The sequence below is a fragment of the Typopeltis vanoorti genome, chromosome 4 (assembly GCF_054136105.1).
Source record: "Typopeltis vanoorti isolate ZY-2024b chromosome 4, IOZ_Tvanoo_1.0, whole genome shotgun sequence".
In the NCBI taxonomy this organism is placed as follows: Eukaryota; Metazoa; Arthropoda; class Arachnida; order Uropygi; family Thelyphonidae; genus Typopeltis; species Typopeltis vanoorti.
In genome coordinates this window covers 112,008,785-112,034,605 of record NC_143552.1, presented here as the reverse complement: position 1 = coordinate 112,034,605, position 25,821 = coordinate 112,008,785, and the positions used below count along the sequence as shown (strand labels likewise).

Here is a 25,821-nt window from a genome sequence, read left to right as displayed (position 1 = left end):
CTACTCCATTGGTTTCATGCCTAGTTTTATGGTCCCCTTGGCAGGTGCCAACTGCAGTTGATAGTAAAAGTCTTGGGGTTGCAGATGCCCCTTCCACAGAAAGTTGTAAGAACAATCACAAACATCCCTGCCCTTGGTGGGATTTGAACCTCTTGGCTGAGGAGCAGATATGCTAACCACTCGGCCAACCATCAGGTGCATTACATGAAAGTGAAAAAAAATCAGAGGTGCATTAAAAACATTACTTTCATACATGTAACATAGTTTTAATTACCATCAAATTGCTCTCATTTTAATGAATTCTCAGACTAGCTGCATTGTCATTCTCATGCACAAGGATGTGGTGTCATGACTGCCATAGCTGAATAGCAGAGGAGTAAATCAGAAAGGTTGTAGCTGAAGTTGCCATTAAGGTGAACAGGGTTTAGTGCAATTTCTGTTGATTCCAAGATTTTTCTTTCAAGTTCATCATAGCATTTATATATGATTTCAGATCTATCACAGTTTACTGAGTGTATAGTGGATTGATTGTCATCGGGATCAGAAGAATGAGAACATGACTGGAGAAAATCCCTGGTTCTGCCATAGGTGATATCTCTGAGATGTTCTTTGATATGAAGCTCAGTTGATTGCTCAGTTTATCCATCATATGAGGAATTACAGCCACACCAAAGATGATACGCACCTGGATATTATGTTTCAAAGGTTTATTAAGGGGTGAATAGAGTATGAATCTTATATTTCTTTAGGATTTTTGCCAACTTGTAAATAGAGCTGGTATATATATATATATATATATATACAGGGTGTTCGGGATAAATTTGACAGTTTCGTAAGGAAAAAGAAAATCTTCTTTGTATCTATTAAATTTAATGAATTGACAAAAAAACATTACAGGCAGAGTTAATTACAAATACTATCAACAAGATTTACTCAAAATAACCACCATTAGCATCGATCACAGCTTCAATTCTGCTTCGGAACCTCGAACAAGCTGATGCTACAGTCTCCCTGGGAAGGGCCGCAAAAACTGTTTTAATTTTATCCATTAACTGGGCTTTTGTATTACTGGAAGTGCGATTGGTGTCTTTTTCAACTGCGCCCCATACAAAATAATCCATGGGGTTAAGGTCTGGGGAGTTTGGAGGCCAAACATTTGGACTGGTGAAGTCGTAGAAATTTTCAGACAACCATTTTTGACTTTTCCCAGAGGTGTGGCAAGGGGCCGAATCCTGCTGCCATACATACGGCCTACCATTGCCTACCCTTGTTATCCAGGGCTTGACTACAGTTAGCAACTCCATGAACAAAGCCCGAATTCCAATGCCAGGGTTCTTCAACACCTGTTCCTGCAGATTTGCGAGGAATTCTGCTGTACGAACGCAATCAGATCGTCTGCTAGGGATCTTTCTTCTTGCTACATCCTCGTAGTCACCATTGCAAGTCTCTAGTTCATGCCTGATTGTTTTTACTGTATTCAGGGAGCATTGGGCAGCAGTCGTAATATCCTTATTTTGATGGCGGGCACGAATCATCATGATACAAGTTATTCTCTTCCATGATTCAGGTGGGTTCCAGCTATCCATCCTTTCTGACATCTTGTATATGAATGAAGAAGGGTCCAAACTTTTAAATGAAGAGAAGTGTGTGTTAATACATGTAACTTACGGAAAAATATAATTAATTATAAATATGTCAAATTTATCCCGAACACCCTGTATATATTTGTTTTTCAGAGACAGAAATTGATAAACAGGAAGCCAAATTCGTTTTCAGAGTGTTTGCATAAAATGTTAAAAATATTTTGGCAATTCATAACAATGGTGAGTTAAAATGGACAAAGCAAAAAAACTGCCAGTGAAATAAAAAGAACCAGGTGGGAGTGGAGCATCCATGTACTGAGAATGAACACAGGAAAAATTTCAAGTATAGCGTGGATCCACAAAGAAAAGGGAAAAGCCTAACCTGATCTGCCAAAATTTGGTGGGGGGGCTGCAGAAATGCAAAATTAATGACAAAGGATCGAGTAACTGAAAAGATAGATCTTGGCTTTATGTTCCCGGATATGAAGACATATATAGATGGGTAAAGGAAATTCATAGCAAACCTTTCAAAACCAGAGTTATGGTGGACTATAACTAACTTCCTTTGGTTTCTATAAGTTTGCTGTGACAGTATATTGCAGAGATAGAATATTGTGCAACTTTCTAAATTATTATGTCTTTGTGTTTTTCAATCATGAAATACTGAACCATTAAATGTGTGTGGGGGTGGTGAACACTTTCAAATATTTGCAGCAAGTCAGCATTTCTGTTATATGTATTGAATATGCATTAATAAAACAGTTTCCTTAAATGCAACTAATTTTCTGCTTTGTTTAGGGAGTATGTCTTACTTGTTGAAGAGGGAAATTTTAAAATTACCAAGGATATGGTGGCAGTCAGACGTCGTCAGAAAACTGTCCATGGTATTTTTTTATTATTATTCTTTTTTTTTTTTTTTTTTTTTAATACAGTCATACCCCGAAGTCATGCAGTAGGTGGGACCAACAAAAAGCACACGTAAGTCGAATCTGCATAAATCGGGTATAATTTTGCATACGAACATATAAAATATTAGGTAATTGGGACCAAAGGTTTACAAAAACACCTATATTTTTTAAGAAATATAATCATAATTGTAGTTTTTCGTACATAAAAAAAAAAAAAGTTATTTCGATATCAATGGTTTCATAAAATCTAATAGATTCGTCTGATGGCATAACGTCTTTTTCTTGTCATGCAAAATTTCTTCATAGCAAGCTAATGATTTTTTTATTCCTTACCTTGTGGCTACAATTCATTCCTCGTTAGAATCTATGTCCTCCAAAATCTGTAAACCTTTCTTTTATGATTGTTCTTACTGTGGATTCCTGTAGATGAAACTTCTTAGCTAGCTCACAAATTTTCATTCCGCCTTCAAAATCCTTAATGATGTTGAGTTTTGTTTCCAAAGTCAATGTTTTTCTTTTCTTGCTAGCTGTAGAAGAATCGGACTTGCTTCTTTTGGACGACTTTATTATTTTTTGTAATAAAATTTTTTATCAAGAACATAACATTAAACAATCGCAAGGTTTGTAAACTATAAAAATTGTGTATGAATGGAGACCGCACGAAACACGTCAGTGCTTGTTCACAGCATGTGCGACACTGGCGAATGCAGCTGGCGCTTGAAAGATACAACTAGTGGTAAGGCGTGAAGCGGGACGGGAATACGTACATATATGAAACTGCGTAACTCCGGATTCACGTAAGTCGGGGTATGACTGTATTTAATTCTTTTTGTATTATTATTTAAAGTGTTATTTAATTACTTTAGATGTGATATATTTCTATATAAAGTGACCAAAAGGCAGCCTTACACTATCTTTTGGAATATCACACATCTTACAGATGTGTAAGACAGTTTTCTGCCCATTGTCAGAAAGCTGTTCATGGTATTGTTTTATTTAGTTTTGTGTATTATTATTATTTAAAGTGTTATTTGATTGCTTTAGACATGATATATTTAGATATAAAATGACCAAAAGGCAGCCTTGTGCTATCTTTTGGAATATCACACATCTTATGGAAAAATATGAATGGCAAATACTTCCTAATACAGTTCAGACAAGTCCTTCAAACTTCTAATTCCTAAATTGAAAGTAAGTACTTGAGGAAACACTTTGCTACCATTGACAAGGTTTTTGTTGAAATGGCCCACATTAACAAACGCATAAAAAGTGTGTTTATGGGAATACAAGACTTACCAAATTTTTGACAGCAGTGATAACACAAGATGGAGATTATACTGAAGACCTGTAAGTGTGTTGATTAACTTGTGCAGAACTTTTAAAATTACCCTTAGTATATATTTTAATGCTTTAGATTAGGGATGCACAGACCACGGCCTGCCTCACCATGTATTATTTTAACTTTAACAAGTTACATGATAGGTAATTTTTAAAAATGGTACATGTGCAAAGCAAAGTAGCTATGACATCATGATTGCCTTTCTACTTACGATAATTGGTTAGTAATAATGTTAACAAATTATGTAATTCGTCATATGAGTATTTTGTTTTTGTAGGTGCAGTTGCTACAATTAATTATCACCCCTAGGAAATGGTAAAAAATAAATTCTACAATGGATAAAGCAGGGCCAAGTAGGAAACACAAACTACAGGATGAAAAACGGCAGTTTTAGGATAGCTGGACCGAAAAATGTGGTTTTGTGCAGTCGTTTAATAATATCATGTGCTTGATTTGCAAAAGTGCTGTAGCCATACCAAAAGAATACAATATAAGGAGACACTATGAAAGTCTGCATTCTACATTTTCAAATCTACCCGAAGAACTATGTAAACAGATGATTTCATTTTTGAAACGAGAATTGACAGGTCAGCAAGTGATGTTTACAAAACCTATTCAAGATTCGGAAATCACAATAGAAATAAGTTTTGAAATATCTCGCCTTATAGCAAAAAGGTGCCGACCATTTACAGACGGAGATTTCTTTAAAGATTGCATTGAGATAGCTGCTAAAAAAATATGTCCTGAATCAGTCAAAAATGTTGAGAAAATTCAGTTAAACAGGATGACTGTGCAAAGAAGAATTATTGCAATGTCAGAAAATGTAAAGGACCAATTAACATTTTATTCAAAGAAATTTGGCTATTTTTCATTAGCTATTGATGAATCAACTGACATTACTTCCACAGCCCAGTTGTTAATATTTGCACGTATTTAGATCTGACAAAATTATCAGGTTTCATGACTGACGGAGCTCCTTCCATGATAGGAGCTAATTCTGGATTGGTAACATTATTGAAACAGCATTTGGGATGGCACGACGATGAGTTGATACAATTCCACTGTATAATCCACCAGGAGAGCTTGTGCCCTAAGAAACTTGGATTTGAACATGTCATGAAAGTTGTGGTTTCAACGATTAATTTTATAAAATCCCGTGGCCTTAATCACCAACAGTTTAAAAAGTTTCTTGAAGACATTGAAAGTGAATATGGTGACTTAATTTTTTACACAGAAGTGAGGTAGCTAAGTCGTGGACAAACATTGGAGCAGTTCCTAAATTTAATTGATGAAATTGAAATCTGATGAAATTTATTTAGCAATCCTTTTGCCATTTTTCCCAAATCAGCACAGCTTGAACTCATCGACATTCAAAACGATGAGAGCCTGCGAAATAAATTTAACAAAGGCAATTTATTAAACTTCTATCATTGTGTCGATAAAAAACAATTATAAATAGTTGCTAGATAATGCATTAAAATGCGCAATCCTCTTTGGCTTGCACATATGCATTATGAACAAATTTTTTGTGAACAAACTTTTTCAGTCATGAATATTAACAAATCGAAAAATAGGAACTGCTTGACTGATGAAAATTATAATCAATTTTGTGGTTGACTACTACAAAACTCGAACCAAATATCAAAACAATTGTCAAATCAATGCAATGTCACGCATCAAATTAAATTCACTTACTTTTTATTACCTTTTTTGTAACAATTATGATAGGTATAAATAAAATAAACAATATATGGTAGATAACTTTCAAGTTTTTTTTCGCAGCCCTCCCATGAGTAACAGTGGAACTATGCGGTCCTTGGCCTTAACAAGTTTGTGCATCCCTGCTTTAGATGTTAAAAGTAAATAATAAAAATTGCTTTTATTATAGTATATTGTATTTGTCTAAGTGATCAACAAAATTTGTGTGCGTGTATGTGTGTATTTATAGATATGTATGCACATAGGGCCAAATGAGCATTGCCATTTAGCAGCTGACAGATTAAAATTGATTTGGAAACTGATATTTTGCAGGAGTAGCTTTGTGCATGGAAAAAATCCAAAAAAAAAAAAAAGTTTTGAGAGAGTAACTAGTTAAGGAAAAATTTTGAAGTTGCAAAAAAATAAATAAACTATACATAATGGAAAAAGTTGCATTCCAAAATATTAAAATAAGACTTTTTGTTCCGTTGAATAGCTTAAAAAAATTTTAAGTGTGCCACTTGAGGTCATTAACCAATGTTTTAACCTTCCGGGAAGCATTTTGGTTTTTCAAACTGCAGAAGCACTTCCATAGTACACATAAAAATGACATTTAACCTTTGGTTGGTAAAGGAAAGTTATGATTTCATCAGTGCTAGAAAATATAAGTCAGTAAGTCTCATGAAAGTAATAGGATCTTTCTCCTTTCTGGAAACTTTTTTTTATGTAAATCCATAGAGGAGAAAGAATGCCTGGAGGAAAGCACATGAAATTAATAGGCATAATATACTGACCTTACAGCCTTGGTTATCTTTGGCATTATGCCAGATAGAACTCTAATCAGCTGCAATTTTTTTTTTTTTTATGTGCAGACTTTTACACTTTAGTTTTCAGTGATGACATTCAGTAATCAGTACAAGCTAAAACAGTTAAAGCATACTGTTTTCTTCTAAATCTGCAAGAATACGTTAAAATAATGAACATGTTATAACTAACACTGTTTTAGGTGCATTTTTATTGAAGATGATAAATTATATATGGAAATAGACAACAGAATAAGCAAAGCTAGTGTGGTGTGGTGGAGAGTCAACCAAAGTAATTTACATTTATATGGAACAAGAGAGAGAAAAGAGTCAAAACACTAAATTAGCTGTATGTAAAAAAGTGTTCAAACCATTATTAATTTATGGATCTGAGAGCTGGGTAAAAATAAAACAGTTGATCAAAAATTGGATACTACAGATATGGAAAGTTCTGAGAAAAATTATGGGTGTGAACAAATGGCATCAATGACAGAGTAATATAAAAATGTAGATATTAGGAAGGAATTTGACATTGTTAGTATTCAGGAATGAGTGAGCAGAACCTAATCTGAGATGGGATGATTACTTAAACAAAATGGAAGATAAAGGATATGAATGAAACAGATCAGGTGAATCAAAATATGGCATTAAACACCTGTTACAAAACAAGTGTTTAATGCCAGTGTTGCAGATAAGAGATCCAGAGGAAGACCTAGATCTTAGGTCTTCTGGTGGATTGATACAGTTAGCAATGCCGCCAGATCTTATATTTCAGTTAGAAACTGAATTATTAGATTGGACAGTATTGGAATTCTGATAGATACCAGACTATTTTTGGAGGAAAATTGTCAACAGGAAGTTAGCTGTATTGTACATTTTTCTTTTTTGTATCCACTCGGCCTACCAGTGAGGTTGGCCAAGTGGTTAGCATATTTGCTCTTTAGCTAGAAGGTTGTGGTTTCGAATCCCACCATGGGTATGGATTTTTGTGGCTGGCAATAGATGGTGTTGTTGCGGTTTGTTAATTGGTGGATTGCATGGCAGAGATAGATGTGTAGAGTAGGTGCCTTCCCTCGATGAGTCTTTGGACTCCCTGGAGGTGTCACATAATAATAATAATAATAATAAATGCTGGATATATTTACAGAAGTTATCTACAAAAATATGTTAGACCTTTTTATATATTATTAATGGAAAATGATTTCTGTTGTTCTTAAAACTTTGTAAGGGTAGTGAAAATTCTTCTAGTTATGAATGGGAACTAATTTGAAGGTGATCACTGCAGTTAAAGGTAATTTTTCATTTACAGATATTTATTAAAACAGTTTTATTACTTAATTGTTGGATCTCCTGTTCCTTCCATCCATTTTAACATTTATTTTCATGTGCTGCTTTTCGTAATGGTCTTCTGCTTTTCCTCATTGTCCATTGTGTCTCTGTTCATGCGATATCAGACAATCAGTCTTATATATTATTTTCAATGTTACTTTCTTGCCACACTTCACTTCTGTAGTTACATCCACCTCTTACTTAAAAGTATAATCATCCTTTCCCCTTTTCATGCTCTTTTTTGTGATTTTCCAAGAATCTGAACTATTCCAGTATTATTTCATCTCCTACTACAAAGCTATTATCAAATACTTCTCTTCGCCCTCCTCTGTACTATCATTTACAGTAGGCATTTTTTGCATTATCTGTTTTTTTAACTCTCTCTCTCTCTCGTTTTTTCTGTAATCCTTCAGTTGTTTTGTAGTTCATACTCTCTGGTTTTCTTTTGTTGTTGTACTTATTCTTCTTTGAATTCTTGCACCAGAAAAGAGAAATTAAGATGTTAATTAAAAACAATAATTTTAACTTCTTTATTACCTTTTGCTTTCTTGCTTTTGAATTCTCTAAATCTTGACAACAAAATTATATCCAAATTATTTTTATATAATTAAAATATCATTCAATATAAACTTTATTCCTCTAAATATACTCTGTTTACCTTCTTTCACTGAAAAGTGGAAGAATTTGTTCCAGGTGTAATAGAACCATCCTTCGGTATTGGACGTATTATGTATACTATATGGGAACATAATTTCCGAATGAGAGAAGGAGATGAGCTGCGTACTGTAAGTGACATGTTTTATTTGTATGTAAGGTTTAGGTGTGTGTGTGTGTGTGTGTGTGTATTTCACAGAGCAAATGTTAATTACCATAATTGAAAGAACAAAGCTTCTTTTTTTTTTTCATTTAAAAAAACTAAGCTAATATCAGCTGATGTTATCTATACTTCCTTAGCTTAAATTAAGAAGTTTTTAGAAATTCATTGACTCTAACAGGAACTATTTAAAACAGAAGATTCTCCATTCTAATATCTGTATACTTATGGGATTTGCAGATATTCTAAAAGTATTTCTCATTTTATCAGTAAAGTTTTAGTTGCATATAATTTCTTTTGATTTGTATGCAAATAAATTCTGATGAAGAGATTACAGGAAAGTGGAAATTCTCCAAGTTATAGTCTCACCTTTCTGTTTTGAAATCTTGTAATTTGTTGCTTTACATGTGGCTATGTAAGTGATAGCCACATACTTTTTTTAGTTGAGGCTTTTTTTCAGTGAGTGAATTTGATATCATGTTTGCTATGGCAAGGGTTGCACAGTTCATGATAAAGTTCATTAGAATAACAATAAATATGGATGCCAGTTGCATTAATTCTGCAAAAATAAAGAATAAATAAATTTATTTATTTTTGCTGAATTTTTGGCTACATTTCATAATCATTTTCAATACAGCTGGAAGAGATAAACACAAAAACAAACAACAATTAGATTGCAAGCATGTGACATTATATGTGCTATCAACTTTGGGAAGATAACTCCATCTATGTTGTTAAGGTTCAAGGAATAAAAAAACATAAAATTTTAAATAATTAATTACAGTTTTTGTGAAACACATAAGTGAGAAGTATTATTTAGGATAATAACTTCCCAAAATTGAGGAAGTTTAAGGCAATTCTTTTTGTTGAAGTTAGGGTTGTGAATGTGTGCTTCTCAGCTTTTTTTATATTATATATATATATATATATATAATCTTTCCAGAAGAAAATAACTTTGTGTAGAACTTTCCATTTATTCCAATGAATTCTATGCTTAATAGATAAGGCATGACATGCTAAATGGGATTTATCACACTCTTGATGTTCTTCAAGACAAATTTGAAAAATCTGGAAGCTAGCCACTAGCAGATCTATGGTTGCTGGTAGTTAACCTTTGATGGTTTTGGCAGGATGTCTAGGAATTAATGTTTCCCAAATCTTGGAAAGTTTAACACAACCATGTTTATTTAGATTAGGCTAATTTTTTAAAATCTGTTGCTGATTTAAAAAAAGTCTTTCAAGTTTGTATTTTCTGCTGTGAAGCATAGCAGTTTTTTTCCCATTTGATTCTGTGCATAGTCAGCTAGACCTGACTGACCATATTTATGATGGTAGATGTATTGTTAACAGATTTTCCAATTTGTCCATCATATAACAAGGAGCCTTGTAAACACCTGGAACAGAGAGGGACAGTAGTAGATCTTAAAGAGAGAAGATAAAAGCATTCAATTTCAAATGAGGTTTGAAAGCAGTTCAAGAATATTTCTTCTAAGTTCTGGCTATTTTTTTCTGAAATGCCCCAGATATATGGAATAATAATAGCAATACTGCAATCTGTACATTGAGAGCAATGTGAAGTGATGAGAGGACCAACCTGTTTTGTAGATAACAGACAAACCAGTCAGAACACATGCTCATGCTTAACAGACATAATGTACTGACCCATAACGTTAGTTGCTTTGGTTGTAATTTATTATTGTTATGAGACTTCTACCTATGAAAGGTTATAAACTTATTGTATATTAGTACCATGAGCATGCTAAGAGATTTTTATTGTTTTCCCTTTTACTTTTGTATTTTTTTTCACATAATCTGGAGACCAAATATACAATTCTTCTAATCCACTTGAGACCTCCCAAGAGTTGGATAATGGTCTTACATAGGGTAATGAAGTTCATCTACCACTAAAGACTTTCACAAACACCAATGCTCACAGTGGAATTCAAACTCACAGCCTGCCATTCAGCCAAATGCCAACCAAGCAAAGAAAAAAATCCAGATTTACAATTGATTGGAATGTTGTTGTACTGTTTTTCTCTATATTGCAAAGTAATTTGAAGATGTTTGCTGATTTAGCATTTTGCTGATGGTAATGTTAATAAGGACTGAAACATCTTATGGAGAGTAACTCTCATAAATAATATTTATGAGAGTTATTGGTGGAAGGCATATCTCTTAAGAAGAATACTATGCATTGTTAATAGATGCTGAAGCTAACTCAAAGCGAAGTCAATTTCTTTGTATGCAGAAATGATTACTGTACCATTAAATTTGTATTTGGTAATGCCCTATATTCTGCAATACACTAAAATAGGAATTATTGCTTCTATACTTTTAATACCTATTTAACCGGCCACGACGTCTATAGACGTTCGGCTAAATCTGGATATGAAGCTCTAACGCCCATTGAATTAATATGGATAAGAAGTGCAATTTGGTGTCACTATTTCATCCACATTGGTCGGTAAATCTGTGAAAATTAGTGTACTTATTGACAAACACTAATTTTCACAGAGCACATTTTTTGACTACATGATGGTGCTACTTGTTACAACTGTATGCAGTGATGATGCCATTTCGAAAGGGAAGAGTTCTTCTCTCCAAATCAGTTTCAGAGAAATTTTGATGCATAAAATAATTTGCGATTCATAAAGAAGTATTTAGAATATGGCAATGTTTATAAACTGCAAGTAGAGGGAAAAGAACCGACTTCAATGTAGAGGAGGGATTAAAATGATTTTTTTGCTTCTGGTTTTCGCAGTGGAGAACTATCAAAGGCTACCTTCTACTTTATTACTGTATATTTGAATCATTTTAAACAGCCCATTAACAAGCTGTGTATTGTGTAGCAGAAAATAAGTCTAAACACAAAGTCAAATTTTGATTATCACAAAAAAAATGCAAAACCAAGAAATAACTTATCAAATGATAGGCATTGTTCTTGATTTTTCTGCAATATTTATTTATTTATGCACCAGAAAAAATTATTCATTTTGATTATGATCATAATATAGAAACTACTCTTAGGTTAGAGAATTTTCTGTAATCAGAAAAGTATGTTCTACTGATAATTAAAAAAGAGACAGTGAGAAAGAGAAATAATGAGCGCTCCTGTCATTGTTTAAATTATTTAGTGGTTCTGCATTCTACTGTTTTGAAAAATTCTGCATGAAGTGTTTGTTTTGTTGCTATCATTTTAGTGAAAATGCTATGTTTTCAGCATATCTTAAATCCTTAGTCTTTTATTACTCTTTGTGAAAATTAAGTATTATTATGATGTCTATGGAGAAGTTTATAAATGAAACAGAATTAAACTTAATTCTATTAACCACCTAGCTGGCCTTGACATGTTTAAACTTTAATAATTATATGGATGTGAAGTGCCCATTGAAATTGAAAGATCATTTGGATACTGTTGAAATAATGCCATTTGGGTAATTAATAAATGAATAGAAAAAGTTTACTTTGATATATGTTAGTCATTACATGAATTACTTTTTCTTCCAGTATTTTGCCCTTCCACCTATTGTGGCACCTTTGAAATGTTCTGTGCTTCCTCTCAGTGGCAATGTAGAATTCGTTCCATTTGTAAGACAAATATGTATGTACCCAAATTAATTTCCATTTAAAACAAGAATTATTTTAATTTTGTGTGTGAGAATCAGACTAGATGACTAAATAAAGAGCATGATCTCAGTTATTCAAGTAGCTTTGTTTTCTTAGTCATAATTGCTCTAATAATTGAAATAAGATTATACTACTAACCTACAAAAGTTAATATATTCCCATCATCATCATGATGGAAATAATCAGTGCTTATTTTCATCATAATAATAATAAAAGAGATAGTTATAGCAAGTTTTTCTGCTGGGTTGAAAAGTATATTGTACTTGAGCAAGTGATTATATTCTTGTTTTCTTCCTGTTTGACACTGATATAAAGAGACAAAAGGTGGCATAAAATATCTTCATGATTACACTACTTGTATATAGAGAGTAGTTGACTTCACATCAAGTTGTCCCTTTGTATCCTATAATGCACAGCATTCTTCCTTTAAAGGATTTTTTTAAGTTTTTTTCAGTTAAAGGTGCAAATTAGTCCAGAAATGGATGGAATTTTCCTCTCAGAAACTGAACATAAATTTAACTATTAATGAATCCTTTAAAAAACACATATAATACCATATATTATGGTTTGCCCTTTATTTGAGGATACATTATTATTACTATTACGTGACACATCCACGGGATCCAAAGACTCATCGAAGGAGAGCACCTACTTTACAACTGTCCGAATCCACCAACCATAGCAAACCACACCTACACCAGTGCCACTACTGCCACAAACCACTGGTATTTTCACAGACAATCACAAACATCCATGCTTACAGCGTATTCAAACCCACAGCCTTTTGACTGGAGAGCGGATGTTCTTACCACTTGGCCAACCAGTCCAGCTCTAATTTGGCGATACCAATTAGCCATCTCCAAATTAGGATACTTAATAGCAATATAATGAATCTCAGCTGCTTTCTATATAGATGTGGCTTAGTCATGGAGATAATTTATTTTTATTATGTAAACAGGCACTGAAAAAAACTTTTTTTTATTATGAAAATGGGCACTGAGGTTATTTTTCCATAGTTTATAATATTTCAGCATCAGGTTTGTTTATTTAAGGATTAAGTATAACTGAAAAGGAAAACTAGAATTTCTTGTCAAGTATAATGAATAGAAAAATATATTTTAAAAAATTACAAGTGAGTCAAATCTATCATAATATACTTTTTTAGTTTCCTATAGTGCTTTTTTTTTATGGTTTAAAAAAATATTTTTATCATAGACTTGCTTGAATAAAAAGTAATGGATTTTTTTTCCTTCTTGAATAAAATTCTATTTTTTTAGGTAAGCTCATAAGGTGCTAAAATAGATGGTTCTCTGCTTTACTGCTAGTAAGCCATGAGTCATGACATGGAAGTTCACAAGTCTTTAGGTGCCAGATAATTTTTGTTTGCTCAGTATGAAACTGAGCAATGAAAAATTTCCATGCCATAACAAGGCCCTCGACAGGCCTCCCATATGGTCTTCCTCCGTGGACAATCAGACAGTGTAGATGGCAATAGGATTATGTACCAGCTGATCAGGAAACTTCCTAATTGATTTGCTAGTCAGGTTCAGTTCTATACACATTATTCTGGCAGCCAGCCTATAGAATTGTTTTATTGTTGAAAGGGCTCTAGATATCTTTGATCATACTGTGTGTTTGAAGATTGGAAGTGGGGAAAGGTCATAATGTCACAACATTTGTCCTTTAGTTGGACAAGATTGGTATTTGAATTCCATTGAGGATGTGAGAATAGTTAACCTTACACAAAGATGGCAAGATTTTCCCACCTAGAACTTAGGTTATTCATCTCTCATAAAATAGCGTACTGGCCTCAAAACATTAGTTGATTCATATATGTAATTCCAACCAACACAACAAACTGATGGGATACAGTGGAGCTTAAAACCTGCATACAAGATAGATCAGAAAGAGGGTACATAACTTTGGAGCTTATATTTTTCTCAGCTTACTATCATAGCCTTTATGATATTGTTTTTTTTTTTACTCTCTGTATTTAATTTCTCTATTAACTTTTGCAAGTCTTTCTCTCTCTCTCTCAGCAATCAATACTGCATCATCTTCATAACAAAGATTATTTATATTTCTTCGTCCTATTCTTACTCCTTCCGGTTAGTGCATGGTCCCTAACTTGGATACTAACAGTCTTCTGGTCATGATGACATCTCTTCAATTGTTCTCAAACATTGCGCTCTACAGTGAACACCTGCTGCATTGTCTCTGCAATCTATTATACACATCTAGTACTTATCCCAATGAATGGAAGCAATCTTATATTCATCCTATTCCAAAAAAAGGGTGACAGAAATATATGATCAAACTACCGACCAATTGACATCACCTCTGTCCTCTCCAAAAAATGGAGAAAGTCATCAATAGCTAACTCTTCTACTTAGAGGCCCACCAATTAATCAGCAACAACCAGTACGGATTCTGTCATTCAAGATTCGTAGCTGACTCATAACTTACATCACTAACCACTGGACATATGCCATGGAAAAGATCGGAGAAACTTGTGCTGTCATCCTCGACATTTCCAAAGCTTTCAACTGTGCATGTGGGGGGGGGGGGGATTATGGCCTGCTTAACAAATTGCCATCCTTTGTTCTCCCTACCAACCTCTGCAATTTAGTAGCCAGCTTTCTCACCTGTGCATCATGGTAAATAGTCCCCTCTCTTTGAGCCTCACCGTCAGCACTAGAGTGTCTCAAGGCTCTGTCCTATCAACTACTCTCTTTCTCTTGTCCATAAATGACCTACTCACAATAACCATTAATCCTACAGGATGATCTTAAAAATATGTTTAGATCATTCAAATAATTGACTGCTTTGCCTAGCTTTACATCATCGGCAAAGAGAGAAATATTTTTCTCTTACTGGCTTCCAGCTTCACCAGCATTGTAAAAAGGAAGTAATGGTGAAATATTTGCTCTTAATAATGATCCAACCAAAATTGTGCATCTAACTACTCAAATAACAGATGATTCTCTCCACTCAACACAAATGGACCTTTTCTTAATAGTACTCCTTCCATGGCCTTCTTAAATGTACTGATCTTAGATTGGCAGCTTTACTTTTAATAATGTCCATAATTTTGTTCATATTTCCTTTTTATTCTTTGTCTAGTTGTTCTGAATCTTGTGCTAGCACATAGCAATATAAATGAGATGACTTAAGTCATTTCTACTCCTGCTTTTCATGGTCTAATTACTATTTCTAGTCTCTCAATCCAAACACCTGCTGTGAATAAGTAAATAATAAGTTATTTTTGCTGGGATGATGACCTGGGTCTTCATCTAAATTTTCACCAATCACCATCCAAGCCTTGTTCTTCAACAAGTGTAACAAGATAGATCAAGATAAAGATTCAGCATTTTTCAAGCGGCATAAGTTAAAAAAAATTACTTGAAAAGCCAAATGCAGAAAACTTCCCTCCTGCTAAAATGGCATCCTTTCTTGTCCCCTCACCAAGGCTTGTGGCTTCCACTTTCTAAGCTCCCCCCCCCCCCCCTTCTCATATATAGATGATACTCTATAGCATTATCCAAAGATAAGGTTGGTCCCAGCACCAGTCTTCTCCAACTGTTAGATAACCAAATCAATACCTTCCACCATGTCCTCTGATCTTCTGCCAGGAAAACCCCAAAAGAATCATTAATAGCTTCAATACCAACAAGTCTCTAGTTCCAGATTATAACTGTGCTGACAGCATAGAAACAAGCTTATATATAGTCCATCCTTTAAAATCAGAAAGATGAGGGTAGCAAAACACGTTGGCTAAACTGTTAATTAGTCATCATATGTGTTTTGCCACACTCATTCTACAACAAATTTCCTAGCCAAGTTTTACTACCATTTGGATACAAGTCGTGGAAAGGTTTGGAGAAACATGTCATTGCTTTTGATGCTGCTTGAAGAGCATTATCTGCTTAATAAATGACCTTCTCGTTCACAAACTCGCTCCAGTCACTTGTTCATGGTTCATTTTCTTCCTTATATCCTGTAGTTTAATGGGTACTGTTCATTCAAATTGGTTGCCATCATTCCTTCACTTTCCTCTAAGAATGTAAAAACATGAGCAGCTGCTGATCAACATTCGTACATAGTCCAGCTTCAGTCTCAACTGAATTCTCAATCTCCTCTTTAAATTCCATCTGTTCGTTTTTTGGAACAGTCCTTATTATAGTTTTCCCAATGACTGCAGCTTACACTTTTCAAGAAAAATGATAAGTCATTATTTAATATCAATCTCACATACACATGGTAACTGGCAAATTGACATTGGTTTCCATAAATTAAGGAACAAAGAGAAAAACATGATATCACAAAAAACTGTATGATGAATTTTTATGCAATTTGTTGAAAAGCAGTATAATATGAGATGTGAAAGAAATACCCGTAAAAATGAAAAATAAACAGTTTAATTCAGTAACAAATGAGTGCATGAAGACAATGGTCAAAGTGCCTCAATAAGGAATGTATCCCTCACAGCAATACAATGCTAACAATGGTGTCCAGGTCCAGGAGCATAGTTGGTAATAACGACCATTTCTCCTGCAGAGTATTGAGCATGCCGAGACATGCTCAATAGGATGACAGTGGAATGGCCAGTCCATATATACAATAGTCTCTTCTTGAAGATATTGATCCACAAGCTTTGCTCATTGAGGACAAGCATTATTGCCTTGTAAGATTACTGTCTCTCCTATCACATCCACATGTAGACAAACATAGAAGTCTAAGATTTCATCTGATAAGTTACAGTACTCATGCTTCTACTTGGAAGCACATACAGGTCAGGGGGACTAACCCAGTGATTCACACCCCCAAACTACCATAACTGCATCCACTATAAATGTCCCTTTCACAGATATTTGAGGGATGATAGCATGTCCCTGGCTCCCTCCAGATCAGAGCACGTCTGGTGTCACTTTGTAGAACAAATTGGGACTCATCTGTGAATAATATCAACCTTCATTGGTCTTGGGTCCAGTTGATATGGAGCATGACCCATTTCAAATGTTTTCTTCCGTGGTGCGTGTGGGATAGGAGCATGCAGACTACCTGTCACCTAGCATAGAGATCATCTTCGTGAATCCTTCTGCATACAATTGAAGCAAATACCAGTGTTCCTGTAACTGATACAAGGGCAGATTGTAGCTGATTTGGGGCAGCAAACTTTCGAGAAGCAGATAATTGGAGATACCAGTCAGCCACTGCAGTTGTGGCTCATGGTCTTCTTTCACTGCATCTTTTGTGAATGTTGATTTCAGGTAGCACTCCTATTTTGAGAAGCAGATAATTGGATATATCAGTCAGCCACTACAATGTGGTTCATGGTCTTCTTTCACTGTATCTCTTGTGACTGTTGAAATTAGATCCACAGTCTGTGAAATCATCTGGCTACTTCTGCCTGACTTTGGCTGGCATTTAGTCTTACGATGACTCATCACCTGAATTCATTGGTTGAATGATGTCTTTCAGTCATATCCAAGCATTATTGCCTTGTAAGATTACTGTCTCTCCTATCACATCCACATGTAGACAAACTTGTTCTCACTCCAGACATGAAATGGAAAACCACTCCAAAATGACCACTTTTATGTCCTTGGCTCATTTCCATATATCACTGACAGCACCATATATTTGTATATGATAACCAGACTCAGCATCACTTTTTACTTAACATACCCAGTTTCTTACACTGTCCCCCCCCCCCCAGGTTATCACAATTTTTCTCTTTGTTCCTTAATTTATGGAAACCAATGTATAATCACAACTATGACATGTCAACAGCAAATGGTAAAAGAGAAGAAAGAGCCTGTTGATATTAAATAATGATTTATTAGTCTTTTTTTTTCATCCTGTGTATTTATTATTCGTGTGCAAGAATGCATTTTGTTCATTTATTTTGTCTTCTAAATATAGTTTGTTCAGATTTTTTTTGTGTTTCTATATTTATATACTCTGTTTTCCTAGCACAAGATTTGACAAAACATGATATATCTCACAAAGTTGATGATAGTAGTGGATCTATTGGACGAAGATACACTCGCACTGATGAAATTGCAATCCCATTTGGTATCACAATAGATTTTGATACTCTTAAAGAACCCTATACTGCTACATTAAGGGAAAGAAATTCTATGGAGCAAATCCGAGCACCAGTAAGTATATTGATAGGTTATTATTACATACATCCTTTGCCATTCTTTTAAACTAACAGTACTCTTAGTTTTAGCTTATTTGGATGAAATGTCGGAATCATCATCTCTCTTCCAACTTAAAAATCAATCTGGAGTGCTATTACTATAAGAATTCTCTACAGCCCTTATGTATATGGAATTAAAATATTAATAAAATTAATATTATTTAAAAATGCTAGGCATTTTTAAAAATCTTGAACAAATATAATTTGTTTCATTAAAAAGATTGCTCATGGCCTGATTTAAGAAAATGCTTTTTTTAAATTTTCTTAAATTTAAGCAAATTTAATCAGTTGATCAACTTTACTGAATATGCACATTATTATTTCATGATATCCTCAAGGGTATCATTATAATTTTTTTTTACATATAAACACTTCTTACACATAGGACCAGAGGAGTGGTTTCTATAAATGATAGTTTGCTCCAAGTGAATTTTGCTTAGCATAATCTGTCAGGAATTTTCAACTCTTTGTTATAGTGAGCAAGTTTATTATAGAAGGTGTTTGCTAATAGAGTAATTGATTACACTTAAGGTAGCATTAATGTTTTTAAGATAACTTTTTAAAAAGATTCAGAAATGAAACCAAAATAAAAATTTACATTTGGCTGGAAATGAGGATGAAGAGTATTTTGAGTAATGACTGCAGGAGAAAGGGAATGAGTGTTCAAATGAAAGGAAGGGGGGAGTATCAGCATTATGATATTGTATTTTTATATCATCATCATCAAATTCCTGCCATGCACCCTCAAGGGGTGTACAGGATATGACAGTACTACATGAAAAAATTATATCATTACTAACTTCCTATCTACAATTTTCCTCTAAATCAGTCTGTTACTTGTCAAGACTCCAACATTATCAGATCTTATATTTCTATTGTCTAAGGCACTTTCTACTGTATCAATCCACCTATATCTTGGTCTTCCTCTGGGTTGTTTTGCTGCCAACCTGGCAGAGAACACTTGCTTTGCTAATCTTTCCTCTCCCATTCTATTTAAGTGACCATACCACCTGAGATTAGCTCTGCTAACGCATTCCTGGATGCTGACAATGTCAAGTTCTTTCCTAATATCCTCATTTTTAATATGATATTGCCATTGATGCCACCTGTTCACGCCTCTAATCTTTCTCAGGACTCTCATATCTGCGGTCTCTAGTCTTTGGTCAAGTGTTTTACTTCTGACCCAGCTCTCAGATCCATAAGTTAAAACTGGTTTGAACACTGTCTTGTATACAGCTAATTTAGTGTTCCGACTAATTTCTCTCTTATTCCATATGAATTTATTCAATTGACTTCCCACCATACCAGCTTTGCTGATTCTGTTGTCTATTTCTATATTTAATTTACCATCTTCAGTAAAAATCATGCCTAAGTAGCTGAAATGTTTTACTTGTTCCACAGGTTCTCCATTCACAACACAGTTGACATTTTCAATGATTCTGCCTATTTTCATTATCTTTGTCTTTTTATTGCTGACCTTCATACCACATCTATTACAACAACAGCTATTCAATTTAGTCAGAGAATCTTGCAGACTGGTAGCGGATTTATTTAGAAGTATAACATCATCTGAAGCAAAGAGCTGACATTAACATCTCCAATTTTGATATCAGGTTTAATACTACTTTCCTTCATAATGTGATCCATATAGATAATGAATAACAGAGGGGATAATGTACATCCTTGTCTCACACCAGATTTAACATTAAACCATCTTCCTGTACTTCCTTCAATTCTAACTGCTGACTTACAACTCAAATAAAGACTAAGTATTGCTTGATATAATGCCCCATTGACACCATATAACTGCAGCGTATTGAATAGCTTCTCTCTTGGCACCTTGTCATATGCCTTTTCCAAATCGACAAAACTTAAATACAGATCTTTGTTATATTCCCATGCTTTCTCGACTATTTGTCATAAAGTGAAGATCTGATCCTGACAGCTTCTATTTGGCCTGAATCCAGCTTGTTCTTCACCAAGCTTTTCTTACACAATTCTTCTCAACCGTTTCTCAAGTATACTTGCATAGATCTTGTCAGGAACACTCAGTAGGGAAATACCTCTGTAATTCTCACATTCAGTTTTATTTCTCTTTTTATATATGGTTACTATGAGAGCTCTACTCCAATAATCGGGAATTCATCCCTCTGTCCAGGCTTTTACAATGCAGCCACTGTAAGACTTTTATACCACGATACTTCAGCATTTCTGGTCGAATATCATCTACTCCTGCTGCCTTTCCACATTTCAAGCCTTTGATGGCTTTTTCTACTTCAAATATGGATATGTATTCCTGACTGCATGCCTGGTCAGCGTTTTTTTTATCACTGTGCTGTCATTACTGCTTGTTTCATTTACCAGTTTTTCAAAGTAATTACTCCATACTTCAAGGATATCTTTTTCTCCTGTTTTCATGTCACCTTTATCATCTCTAACTCCTTTTACAGCACTCTTTCCTCCATTCCTAAGCTTCTTCAACAACTTCCAGAATATTTTGCCACCTTCTTGATATTTATTTTCTATATTCTTGCCAAAGTCCTCCCATGACTTTTGTTTAGCTAGTTTTACACAGTATTTCGCTTTCTCACATTTGTCTCTGTATTCTGTAAGAGACAAAGCTGACTTATTTGCCAGGAACTTTTGATATGCTTTCTTCTTTTCCTTCACTGCCTCTTTAACTTCCTGTGTCCACCAGGGAGTTCTGATTTTTTTTTATCCTTGCACACAACCTCACCACATGACTCTCTGGCAGAATCAATCAATGTTTTCTTCAGAGTTTGTCACTGAATCTCCAAGGTTTGATTCCTGTTCTCAAAATCTTTCATTTTCTTTTCAATAATTTTTCTGTATTTTAGTCTACAGTTCACATCTGAGAGGCTGCTCAAATTTTATTCGCTTTAAAACTTTCTTACATGTTATTCTTTTCAATATGAAATTCAATTTTATCCTGCTCAAGACTAAATAGTGATCACTTCCAATTTCAAATCCTCTGTGCACTCTGGTGTCCTGCACTAGGGAGAAAACATCACTATCAACAATAACATAGTCGATGAGACTTTTCTTATTCCTAGCCTCTTCTCTCCATGTGAATTTGTGCACATTTTTATGTTGGAACATGGTGTTAGTAATAACTAGTCCATGTCCTGAGCAGAAATCCAACAGATATTTGCCATTATTATTAGCTTTGCTCTTTTCTCCAAATTTTCCCAAAATATTTTTGTATGTCTCACAATCATTTCCTACTCTGTTATTTAGAATCCCCAACAAGGACCAACTTTTCCTTTTTCATTGTGTCAGTTGCTTTTTCTAAAGCCTCAAAAAAATTCCTCCACTTCTACCTTAGTAGAACCTTCTGTGGGACCATAGGCACAAATAAGTCTCATTGTCCAGTTCCCCATTCTCATATTTGCCCATATTACTCTACTTGAGACTGACTGCCATTCAAGAAGATTAGCCTCATATTTTGTTTTGAATACTATGGCTACTCCTTCTTTTCCTTAATTGTCATTGCCTGAATATAACATTTTGTATTTATTGCTCAGAAAGATCTCACCAGTTTTGGTCTTTTTTTGTTTCAGCCACCCCTATTATGTCGATCTGGTACTTATCTAATTCCTCAGCTAGCTCCATTTCTTTGCCATTCAGGCTTCTTACGTTGATAGTACCAATCTTTAACGATCATTTTTATATACTAATGCTAATTAAATTACAAAAGCTTAAAGAATAAGTTTTTGTAATTTCAGTTATTAACTGGAAAAATTAAGCTATGTATTCTAAAGGTTTCAGAATCATGGCTTGACGAAGATATTTTCGATTTCATGGTACATGTTTGTTTGGGAATTAGTGTTTTTTTTCATCAAATAAGAAAAAAAAAGAAGTATTACGTTATTGCTTACTAGAAAATTTAGAATATGAGATTGATAATTAAATTTCTATTTCGAGAAAGAATTAGAAACAATCTACTGCTTATATATTTATATACACACACACATAAGTTGTACAGTTGAAGGTGAGTGTGTCTTACAGTAGCAGAAGAAATGGTGATGCTGTTATTGCTCATTTACTCAACATATTCACTCCAGGTAGTGTTTTTCACGTTGCACTGAATGTAGGAACTCGCTTTCTGCATCAGAAAAGTGGATTTTCGCAAAGTTTATACAGTATGTTAGTTACAATTTTTTTTTTTTTTTGGTAGGATTTTATTCGTAAAATCTATTCATGAACTGTCACAGTAATATGGAAAATCTCAAAATTATTTTAGGTTATATATATACTGCTTGGAAAGAAGTCAATGGACATCATAGTGTTAGGAACAAACAGCCATGTCACCTACCTTAATAAGATGTAGGACCTCACTGAGATGACTGCAGTGGGGCCTATGGGGCATACTTTCCACAAGCATATGATAGCAATCAATGGAAATTTTGGACCATTCTTCCTGTAGGCATCTAATGAGGTTTTGCACTGTTGTGGGGCAGATATCCCTTGACCCCCTCCCTACCCTTCGGTTCATCCTACAGATTCAATAGGGTTGAGATCAGGACTCTGTGGGACCAGTCAAGTGTAGTAATGCTCTTATTCATAAATCATGCAGTTACAGCAGCAGCCTTATTACACTGTGCATTGTACTGTCTGTGTATCTTATTGTATTCTCCAAGTCAGCTATATCAAAATTCCACCTTCTGGTGCTATTTCTTCACCTTAGTTTTCATTCCCATGATAAGGTAAAATGATGATTATCACATAAGGAGTTTTAGGTAATCAGCATCACCCATTAACCAATTCCTATATTACTAAGAAATCCCAGAACCTATCTCTCTTAATTAAAACTGTTTTCCCTTGATCCCAGGTCATCCCCTTCCCTTTTTGTCTACACATGCATTCACATCCAAGAGGATGTGAATGCGTGTGTAGGTAAATGTTCCCTTGTCCACCCTGAGCCTCCTTGTTTCCCTGTTTATCATGCACACTTGTTCTCTCGTTCCCTATATTCATGCTGCTCACTTCTTCATTCTTAACCACCACTTCAATCCCTCCTATCTTACTTTTCTGCTTCTTATTTGATCAGATTCATTCTCTGCACTAATTTCTCTACCTTCCAGCAGCAGCTCTCCAAGTGACCCACACCAAAACCATTCAAATGCAGTCCATCACTCTTATACAGTTCAATTTGTTCTTCAAGCTCATTCCATACATTAATAAACTGCACTCCTTTCTCCTCACACATTTCCACTAACATATCATTCACAATCTTCGTTCTCCTCTTCATTTCATCATTTTCATACCTGGGCAACACACTATCTATTTTTCCTATCACACTATTATCCATCTCAACAACCTCCTAATATCCAATCAGACATGTTCTTTGTTTCAAGTCATTTGTCCCTATTACCAACTCTTTTGCTCACTCGCTTCTCATATCCAATGCCTCAATCACTCTATTCATTCTACCTCCAGGAAAACAAACCTTGTGCATCCTCTCCCACCACATCTCTAGTAATTGAATCCCTATACAACACCCCTCGCAGGTCTTTCATACTGATGTTATTCGTTTTCATCATTTTCACTCTTCCACACACACATCTCGAATTCTTTTAACATCACTCCACACCTGTTTCATCTCTTGCCTCATCTTAACCAACTCAACTTTCAAATCTTGTATCACATTTTTGCTCTCATTCATTCAGTTTTTTTGCCAGCCATATATGCTTGTTTGCAGTCAGTGCTGCTTGCCACCTAACTTTTAATTGCACTCTGTTTTTCAACTTCCACTACATTCGTATTGCTTTCATCTTTCTTACCGGCGATTGTTAAGTTTATCAGATCACTCGTTCGCTTTTTCAAAACTTTTTTACTAATTTTTTGATTCTCTTTTACACCATCCCTCTTTTTCTATCAGATGAGCATTCATCCTCTTCATGGCATTCTTGCTACTAACACTTTTGGTTATCAAAACGTTACCACTCATCAAGTCCTCATTCAGCTCACACTTCCCACACACCCTTCTTCCATTCATCCACCTTAAATATCCATAATCTAACGAATGTATATAGCACACCTGACAATTCACAAAATAACTGAAATCAAAATTAAATTCCTACAAAGACAAAGCCACCATCATCTTTCCTTCACTGGTTACTATACTAAGCTCTACGTTTAATAATTCCGTGAACAAACTTAGACAAACAAGCCTGCACACCAAAAACACTCCAAGTACACAACTTTTACAGTAAATCTTGCCCATAAACACTTATTTACAATTAATTCTCGTAAAAAGGCTTATACGTTGGTTGCACATGATTACTAAATAACTTAAGGAATTCACAACGTATACTGGAATATAAATTAAATTAACTTTAATATATACTTCCTATATTTTGGCAACGTCACATTGCCATCTTCATGGGAACATAAGATTAAGACACTTGCATGCAGGCCTAAAAACAGCAAATGAGGTCAAAGCGAGGAAACTACTGTTTTTCCTAACGTCCTGATGGTGCCTCCTAGCGGGCTATATTAGATATTCTTGGCCGTTGGGCTGAAGTTCTCAAGATGTACGTCTCCTAAATTTGGGGCAGTCTCATGCATCCAAATTTGTTGAGGTTTGGCATGTTTCTTAGGGTTGAGGCTGATTCTATGAATAGTCTTTCAAATTTATACTTGCTGCGGTGTATTAGTGTGGTTTTCTTCCACCATATTCTGTGGCGTGTATCCAGAACATGGTCTGCAAGCCCAGAGTGGCTTGGTGAAACCAGATGTAGTCCTTGTGTTCCGAAATTCTGATATTCGCTGTCCTGCCTGTTTGGCCAAAGTAGGACAGCTTATAGCTGAAAGGGACCTGGTATACACCAGGTAGGTCTAGGAGAGGTGGTTGGTCTTTAGTGGAGTGGATAAGGGATGCCAATTTTCTATATGGTCTGTAACAAGCGGTCAGGTCATGTTTATCAGGATTTTGGTAATTTTTTCTGAGGTGCCCCGGATGTAGGGAATGGTGATGGATTTAGAGTAATCTTTTTTGTGAAGGGGGGGGGGAGCTCTGGTTTACTGGTTTTAGTATTTTTTGGGGGTTGTAGCCATTGGCTGAGAAAGTGTTAAAGATGTGATTTAGTTCAGTGGTTAGGGAATTGTTGGTGAATGTACCTGCCTGTATGGGTGGGTTTTCTATAAACTGAGAAAACCAAGGTTCCATCAGACTGGCAGGTGACTGTGTCTAGGAAAGGGAGGCTGTTGTTTTCCTCTTTTTCCAGGGTGAACTTGATTTGCTTAAGTGCATTAAGAAGAAGAGGAGTGTATCAGAGCCATGTGGCCAAATAGCGAACACATTATCAATGTAGCGAAGCCATATGGTAGGTTTTTGTGGGACAGAGTTTAAGGCTTTCTCTTCAAAAGTCTCCATAAAGAAGTTGGCCAAGGGTGGGGAGAGTGGTGAACCCATGGCTGTCCAGTCTATCTGCTTGTAGAATTTTCCCTGCCAAACGAAATAGCCTGAGTTCATTGTGAACTGAAATA

At 34.9% G+C, this 25,821-nt stretch overlaps 1 protein-coding gene across 1 annotated transcript in view; it reads left to right on the top strand.

Moving 5' to 3' along the window:
* Positions 1–25,821, top strand: part of GlyRS (glycine--tRNA ligase) — a 214,505-nt gene that overhangs the window by 172,461 nt on the left and 16,223 nt on the right. The window contains exons 13-16 of the mRNA XM_090391418.1: positions 2,382–2,467; positions 8,336–8,445; positions 11,982–12,075; positions 18,078–18,265. Coding sequence (XP_090247544.1) covers positions 2,382–2,467; positions 8,336–8,445; positions 11,982–12,075; positions 18,078–18,265 — 478 coding nt within the window. The remainder of the gene's footprint in view (positions 1–2,381; positions 2,468–8,335; positions 8,446–11,981; positions 12,076–18,077; positions 18,266–25,821) is intronic.